The 9380-nt window shown below is 31.0% G+C and overlaps 2 protein-coding genes across 2 annotated transcripts in view; one reads left to right on the forward strand and one right to left on the reverse strand.

Moving 5' to 3' along the window:
• Positions 1 to 2917, reverse strand: part of LOC106051471 (gamma-tubulin complex component 2-like) — a 26908-nt gene extending 23991 nt beyond the window's left edge. The window contains exon 1 of the mRNA XM_056033478.1: positions 2687 to 2917. The gene's annotated coding sequence lies outside the window, so the exon portion shown is untranslated. The remainder of the gene's footprint in view (positions 1 to 2686) is intronic.
• Positions 2918 to 3103: 186 nt separating this feature from the next.
• On the forward strand, positions 3104 to 8886 carry LOC106062915 (transmembrane protein 138-like). The gene is made up of 4 exons (XM_056033479.1): positions 3104 to 3686; positions 4180 to 4351; positions 7077 to 7155; positions 8330 to 8886. The coding sequence occupies exons 1-4, from the start codon at positions 3559 to 3561 to the stop codon at positions 8437 to 8439; spliced, it is 489 nt and encodes a 162-aa protein (XP_055889454.1). The 5' UTR covers positions 3104 to 3558; the 3' UTR covers positions 8440 to 8886.
• Positions 8887 to 9380: the final 494 nt, after the last annotated feature.

Below are 9380 nucleotides of genomic sequence, written 5' to 3' on the forward strand. Positions count from 1 at the left end.
TTTGTGCACTATTTCACACATTTTCTACAATTTTAAAATTCCACTATGCACCTTTCAAGCTCAAAATATCACAATTTATACAAACCATAATTTGTAAGTGCAATGAAAAGAAAATTGTGACATTTAAATTAGATGTTTTTGAGTTATATAGACTTTTTAGTGAACCAATACCTAGATCTAGATTAGTTTATTTAATCCAGACATTACATGAATTCTGACACTCGCTGTTTTTGTGGTCATTAAATCTTTATTATGATATTTAATATGAAACTAGCGTGCTGTACAATGTGCTTGTCCATTTTCCAATGATTCTGACCCAATTTCTTTCCATTTAGTTGTCTTTTTATTTAAGAAAAAAGAATTTCAAGTGTCTACGTCAGGTGGTTGTTTTTTCCTGTGTTACCCAGATGACTTTACCTCTACCTAGGGTTAAGACTATATTTTTTCTTTGGCTAAGTCTATGCTAATGAGCCCGGCAATTTATTCTGTTTTTGGAGCTGTTTTATTTTATTCATAAGCCAAGTCTTATCTTATCTTTAAATATAATACAGACGTTACTTCAAAAAAGAAGATGATTATGTCCTACGCATCATGCATTCAGTCATGCATATTAACCAATGACTTAAATTCTGCTAAGTCACTGGTTTTCCTGGCTAGCTCAGACAACCCATTCCATGCTCTAATAGCACTAGGGAAGAAGGAGTATTTGTACAAATTTGTCTTAGCATATGGGATGAGGAATGTGCCTTTATCATTGTATCTTTCTGAGTATTTTATTAAATTTTGCTTTTGTATTTGAAGATTATGGTTCAGTGTTTTATGTATATATATAATTGCTACTTTACTTTTGAGTCTTCTCTCCTGAAGGCTTTATAAATTTAGTGATTTTACTAAAAGTGTTACTCTAGTCAAATGTGAATATATTCGTTTGTTATGAATCTCACAGCTCTATTTTGTGTCTGTGATTTGTGTTTGTGATTCTTACAAACAGAGGATGCATATTCTATTATTGGCCTAACCAAGGTTAAATAACATTTTAGTTTTATGTTCTTATTTGATTTATAGAAATTTCTTTTAATAAATCCTAATGCTTTGATTTTTTTATAGCTTCATCAATATGGGGATTCCATGACAGTTGTTTGATTCTATAAAAAAAAAAAATAATAGGGTGTTTGAATTAAATTACGATTTTATTATCAAAATTTATTGCAGACAGCCAGTTTTGGACATCAATGTTAATGATCTTATATATTATATTTGTTTGTTTGTTGTTTTTTATAGAGAATAAATGGGCAAATGTTTGGAGTGAGCTTGGTACATTGAATGAAGTTAAATGCCTAGATCTAGACCTACTAGTTAGATCTATAGATCTAGAATTTATAGAGAGAGAATAGAGAGGATTCAACTGTTTAGGCAAGAAAGGCTATCCTAACCTGTACTATAATACTATACTACAAAAGATCATAAATCATATATATATATATGTGAATTAGAAATTTATTAAATGAAAAAACAAAAAACACTTTAAACATTCAACACATATCTAATCATGCAAACATAAAATAAGTCTAAAAGTCATTGTGAAAGTCACTATCCCAGTGACCTAATTTTGGTAGAATAAGTGTGTTCATATTTTTATTTTTTGTGTTGGTATTTATGCATAATTTGAAAACATCTTAATGATTTCATGTGAGGGGCTATGCCTGGGGATCTTAAAATTTAGTTAAAATGTTAATATAGAATTAAAATCTGTGAGTTTATTGATTCCTAAATATAGAGACTGTCTGAAATAAATGTTATGGTGTCCGGAATCAAATGATGTGGGTCAAATTTGTCTGAATTAAATGAAAACACATGGCCTCTTTGACTAAGCTCTAAGCTTGACCTTAAATTGCTTAAATATAATTATAACAAATATAGGTTAGAAAGGGGTACAATTTATCTAAGTGGTCATCCTTATTCAGGCTTAATTACTTATTCTCCTTAGGCACTTAAGCCTTAAATTAAAGTAAAGAAGATTTTGATACTTCATTCTTCATTTGCTTATGTCGAACCATTGTCGAATAATGAATGCGCTGTCAGTGTCAAAATCAAACTTAGAAATTTTGGCCTAGACTAGATCTATATTAATTCTAGACATCTATATACTCTCTCTATTATAAGTCTCTATGTCTATAGGTGTCCGAATAGCATAAATGGCATAAACATAAACTACTCAAGTCTAAGTGTTTATTTGTCACCAGTTCTGTCTGAAGAAACACTCAGATGGTAAAAATAATAAAAATAAAGCCCAGTTTAATAAACTAACTATATCTACTATCATCTACTAAAGCCATATCCCATATGAGGCATATCATATGATATTCATGATATTGCCCAGGGCCATGGCCATTATATATCTGATCATAATTGATAATGATAGATCTAGAGATAGAGTCTTTAGAATCTAATTGTTAAATTGGTATCAATATCATAAAGTACAAAGTTAAAATACTTAAAAGTAGGGTAAAGGAAAGGCTAACCCTAAAGCCAAGGCCAAAGGGTTTTGCACTGCGACTGGGGCGTCTGGGGTTCTAATAAAATAAATCTACTTAGATGATATTACTTAGATCTAGATCTAGTATCTAGAGTAGATCTAGATCTATCTAGAATGAGTAGACTTTTAAACACTTTAAATCTAGCTCACCAAGAAATGTGAATTGTGAGATAACCGGTCCAGGATCTGCAAGTGGTATAGATCTAGAAATCTAGAAGTAGAATCTAGATTTAGATCTACACTCTAGATCTAGTCTCGAAGTTTACAGATAATCTAAGTTTGTTACTAGACTAATGATAATCCTTCGTATTGTTTCTAACGATTCGCGCTTTTACAAAGTGAAAGCAGTCAATGGCAGTCGGATACGTCCGAGAAATAAACAGATAATCACGTGACACTCGTTACTACATGAAATTCTAATCATGATTATGAATAATTATAATCTGACAAAAAAAATATTTTACGTTTATCGCTATTTAAAAACGCGAAGAATTTTGTTATTGAGAGATCAAAATAGATACAGATCTAAAATAAGTAAAATAAAGAGATAGTAGATTTTAGACGGAAACAATAAGATAACGATCAACGAGACTAGACTACGTATCGATAGTAAACATTATGGCGACGGGAAGTTTCCTGTTTAAAAATCATAGATTTGCCCAAGGCGTTTGACAAAGAATGCAATCCTAAATAAAATGCAAAGTAAAATTTGGAAACACGTTAACAGATTTGAAACTAAGATGAACATGATACAAATGTCCACACAAGCTTATTACATTACAATTATTCGAATAAAATCTGAGATCGAAAATAAGGCCAACGAAAGACAATAATAATAATAGAGTTTTTAATATTAAAATTATTAACTCACTGTCACTGTGAAAAAGTGTGTTAATCATGCATTAACATGATTTGATTAACAGTTACCTTCAAACTTAAAACATCTATTCGTGCATCTGTTTGTGTAGCACTTTTAAAAGTAATTTTCAACTATTTTTAGCTCCAGTCCTGCGGTTTTAAAAATGATGCTTGTTGGGAGATACAGGCCAATTCTGCTTCTACAGTACTTACTTTTAATCATTGACATTTTTATGAATTCTTTTACAGAGTTACTACGATTTCAAAATGTAATCCTTCTTGTTTTATATGTGTAAGTATTAAAAGTTAATCATTATGAAAAACAAAAAGACAAAGATCTAGATAACATCTAAAATTCTAGGTTACCCTGGCATTTCTAAACTAATGTAAAGTAAGATATTCCTTAATAGTAAATGGGAATTTCTACAAGCTATTATACTATCATTTAATAGTCTAGGGAGTGTTGTGGCTGATTTTAAAATGTTTAGCTTCTGAACCAAAGGGTCATAGCTTTGAATCTCAGTTAAGACTGAGATTTAGGATTTTTAGTATACCCTGTAGTCCACCAAACTCTATTGGCTACCTGACATTAATACGGAAAGTAGAGGCAGTTGGTTGTTGTGATGGCTACATGACACCTTTGTTAAAGATCTGCTATTCAGTGCTATAGATATTAAGGTCTGAAAGGGATATTTAAGTTATTTTAATAATAGTCAAGAAAGGTATATATAGTTAGTAAGATCCCTTTTGAAATGTTTTTTAACAATCTTTCAATATCTCCGCAGGATTCAAGATTTTTGTCTCATCTTTGCCGTCATCATCATATTTTTACTGTTTTTCTCCACCTTCATATTTCAAGCTGGGCTGGTGAACATCCTGGTGTCAAAGTTCAAAGTTCCTATCATTGTGACGTTTATTTATTTTGCTCTGTGTGTGGCGCTACATGTCTGGACTATGGTAACCATTTTTGAAAGTTGAAATAGATACTAGTTTTTGGGCAGTTATACTTATTAAAACGAAAAAAATATATATTCTTATCATATACCTGAAAATATTTGGTAGTAAACATATATTTGTTTTTTTTATTGGTGGTTTATATTTATCTGTGCCAAAGTTCACTATGTCTTGTTCAAAGTGGCATAGCTATGAAACAATAAATGCTATATTTATTTTTCAACAGTGGAATAGTTTGCAATTAAATTATGCACTGTGTTTTTCCAAAGCTAGGATTAAATATCTCAATTTTATGAATTTCTTAGGAATTCTCTCAGTACAAGTATTCTCAATTTGTTTTGGAGAGCCATGTTTCCATTAGGTGACATATGACATATGTGTGTATAATTATTTAAACACACTGAAGAAATGCAATGTAGAGTATATTTTCCTTAAGTTTTAATATATCTTCAAGCTTAATTCAATAAAACAAGTAATCCAGCACTGAACAAATTCATATAAAAAATAAATCAGTTGTACTAATAGATTAATAACTACTGACATATAATATCATTGTTGTGTCAGTAAAGATACTGACGATCAATAACTAAAGAGCATAGAATAATGACTAGTGAATAATGATTTCTGACCAATATCAATAGAATTATGACTACTGAACAATGATTACTGATCAATATCATAGAATAATGACTACTGAACAATGACTACTGATCAATGACATAGAATAATGACTATTGAACAATGACTTCTGATCAATATCATAGAATAATGACTACTGAACAATGACTACTGATCAATGACATAGAATTATGACTATTGAACAATGATTACTGATCAATATCAAAGAATAATGACTACTGATAAATGACTACTGATCAATAACATAGAACAATGACTATTGAACAATGACTACTGATCAATATCATAGAATAATGACTATTGAATAATGACTATTGAACAATGACTACTGATCAATAACATAGAATAATGACTATTGAACAATGACTACTGATCAATAACATAAAATAATGACTTTTGAACAATGACTACTGATCAATGACCCCGATAGGTTTCCTTTGCTCATTAAATATAGTCTTTTATAAAAAAAACTTTTCTAGATTGTTACACAATTATCAACCCTTTTCTGCAAACCTATCTTTCTAAGTCTTTCTAAATCATCTTATCAGTATCTTTTCAAGGTCTTCCAAAAAACTAGTCTGATATAAACAAGTTTTTTTTCTTACACATGCACAATGTGGCCTAATATCCTGCTCAGGGCAGAGTACCAAAGGACTGGAAAGAAGCTAATGTCACCCCCCTATTTAAAAAAGGAGAAAAATCTGACCCAGGGAACTACAGACCAGTATCACTTACCAGCATCACATGTAAAATCCTAGAACACATAATATGTAGCAACATCATAAACCACTTAGACAAACATAATGTCCTCACACCATACCAACATGGCTTTAGGAAATATAGATCATGTGAAACACAACTAATAGGACTAATTGATGATTTTTCAAAAGGTTTAGATAATAGTGAACAAATAGATGCTATCTTACTAGATTTTTCTAAGGCTTTTGACAAAGCTCACCACCATAGTTTGCTTAAAAAATTAAAATATTTCGGCATTAATGGTCCACTGCATCAGTGGATTAAAGACTTTCTGATAGGGAGAGAACAAACTGTAATAATAAATGGCTCTAAATCAACACCGATAACAGTAAACTCAGGTGTACCTCAAGGTACAGTCTTGGGTCCACTACTATTTTTAATTTACATAAATGATTTACCAAATTGCATTAGTTCAGGAACAAAAGTCAGATTATTTGCAGACGATTGCATAATATATAGAACAATAAAAACAACACAAGACACAGATATTTTACAAAGAGAATTAGATGAATTACAGAAATGGGAATCAAATTGGAGCATGTCTTTCCACCCAGAAAAATGTCAGTTGTTAAGAGTAACAAAAAAACTAAAACAAATTAATTCCACTTATCTTATTCATGGCAAACCAGTATCACAGACTAAAAACGCAAAATACCTAGGTGTTACAATAAATGAAAAACTATCATGGAATCCACATATTGATGAAACTACAAAAAAATCAAACAAAGCATTAGGATTTATTAAAAGAAATTTCTATAAATCAAATAAGAACATAAAACTAAATTGGAACAGACACAAAATAGAGCAGTGAGATTCATAACAAACGAATATTCACATTTGACTAGAGTAACACCTTTAGTAAAATCACTAAATTTAGAAAGCCTTCAGGACAGAAGGCTTAAAAGTAAAGTAGCAATCATACATAAAACACTGAACCATAATCTTCAAATACAAAAACAAAGTTTAATAAAATACTCTGAAAGACACAAAGATAAAGGCACATTCCTCGTCCCATATGCTAGGACAAATTTGTACAAATACTCCTTCTTCCCTAGTGCTATTAGAGCATGGAATGGGTTGCCTGAGCTAGCCAGGAAAACCAGTGACTTGGCAGAATTTAAGTCATTGGTTAATATGCATGACTAAATGCATGACGCGTAGGACGTAATCATCTTCTTTTTTGAAGTAACGTCTGTATTATATAAGATAAGATAAGATCATACTCTTGGTTAGCCATGATGCGTGTGGTCAGGTATGACACTAGTTGTTTTTATTTTCTTACATTTTTTTTTCTGTACATTTAAAATGTGACATTTTTTTCCCACTACAGAATCTTCGCTGGAGTAAAGTGAATTATTATATCTGGGATAACAGTGGATATCATGTTTTGTTTGCTTTTCAAAGGATAGGTAAATGCTCTTTTACTATTGAAACATTTGTTTGTTTGTTTTAGTTTACTATTCATCTTGTCACTGGGAACCAGACCTTAAGACATAAAGTAACAAAATATCATTAAGTTAAAAAATAACTTTGATTTTAATTGCCTTTTAATTAGACTTTGAAGAAATGAACACAAATGTTCAATAAATGTAATATGTCATAGAAATCTAATTCGTAAAGCGCTGGTTGTGAATGTGTATGTGTTTTGTGTGTGAAAGTTGTTCATATTTGCTTCTATATTATTATAGTTACAATAGCTACGCTGAGGTGGTCAATCGTACCGCGAACCACATGATGAAAAAGAATTTTTTTTAAATAATGAAATTGAACTGAAACTTATCTGAAACCTGAGGATCTAGTACTTACTCTGAATTATTGGGATATATTTGAATTTTCTTTTTACACAAACATGTTGGCTAGCAATGGTATCATGTTGTACACAAAAGTAAAGATCTGTTCATGTCTCCTAGTAGATTCTATTTCTTTTTTCATGAATGCACAAATGTTAAATGCCTTGGTACAAATCCATTAGAAGATAAAAAAGTGAGGGCCCTAATGTAGGTAAAGATACATTTTCAACATTTTAAGGGGGATGGGGAAGGAGGGGAATTTCTATTTTTTATGCGGACATTTCGGTAGGCTGGATCTGACCCGCGGGACGTATTTTGGGCATCACTGGATTAGACCAATAAAAATTATCTTACCTTATCTTATCTTATCAATCTTTTTTGTTGTTGTTGTTCTCCAACATCATTTTCATTCAAAACATTTGCACTACTGAAGATTCACATCACTCGGTACTGTGATTGTAACAAACCCCATCTTATTATTTTCTTTTTTTTAATCGGATACCCAATTATTTTAGAATTATACTTTGTTAGAATTAGCGTTAGGGTTGGAAAGTGTGTGTAAATTCTCAAATTGCTTATAATTGTTAAAGGCAGCGGGAGTGAATGAGAGTAAGACTGGAAGTAAGTGTTTTGTTTGTGAAGCATGATGGGTGATTGACAGAGGTAGTGGGGGGGACCGAGATTTCATCATAAAATTTATCTAGCACTCTCCAGGTTAAGCAGGATAAAAATTCAAACCTGCAACCATTTGGATCACAATTATCATAATAATTATTTCTTCTGTTATTTCCAGCCGCTGTGTTTTATTATTACTTTTACAAAAGGTCAGCCTTGAAGCTGGGAGAACCAAATTTTTACGAAGATTCTGATTGGATACACAGAGAGTTTGAAAGGCGTAGATAATGATCCGCTACATTCCTAGTGCTGTGTCATTGTGCAGGTTCAAAACTGCCAGTGTGTCTTAAGATTAATGTGTATTTATGTGTACCAACAATTTGTATGTGTCTCAAAAGACAATGTATTTACTGGTCAGGGCAGAATTTTTTTTTTGTATACTTGGCGGCATTTCCTAGAGAGGTGGACTTGACTACTTTTGCTGCATAAAAATATCACTTTCTTGAGTCATACAATGATGCTGTTTTCTTTCACTTTCTCCTGTCTAAGGCTGCCTCCATCCTGTTGCGCTCTGTCCCCATGCTCTATGCTTGTTAATTTCCTTCCACCCATTTTCAACATCTTCAGTTATCAGGTCCTTCTTACAGAAAATTCAGTATACTATATCCCTTATCTGATAATGGATGTATTTTGTAAAAAAAACTATGTATATTATATATATATGATATATATATATATATATATATATGTATATATGGCTCCTTTTGTCTCGAAAGGCAATGGATGCGCCCAAGTGAGTCACTGGTTTTGGCTTAATCTTGAGACGGGGCAGAATCTGGTGTGGCTAATCAAGCCAATTCTAGAACAGCAGACTTTGCCACAATTCGTACATGTGTATGCCTCTGATTTAGGGCTATATATATATATATATATATATATATATATATATATATATATATATATATATATATATATATATATATATATATATATATATATATATATATATATATATATATATATATATATTCAAACACACACACCACATTTAACTTCAATTAAATTGTTGTTATGTAAACATTTTATTCACATTTAACTTTTTGAAAAATATGTAGAGTTTAGTTTTGTTTTGCCATGTATGTAGGCTTTAGTTTTATTTTATATTTCAATGTATACTTCTGTAGACTAACTAATAATACATTTTAATTACAAGAACGTTTTGGACCCTT

Source organism: Biomphalaria glabrata, chromosome 6, assembly GCF_947242115.1.
Source record: "Biomphalaria glabrata chromosome 6, xgBioGlab47.1, whole genome shotgun sequence".
Lineage (NCBI taxonomy): Eukaryota > Metazoa > Mollusca > Gastropoda > Planorbidae > Biomphalaria > Biomphalaria glabrata.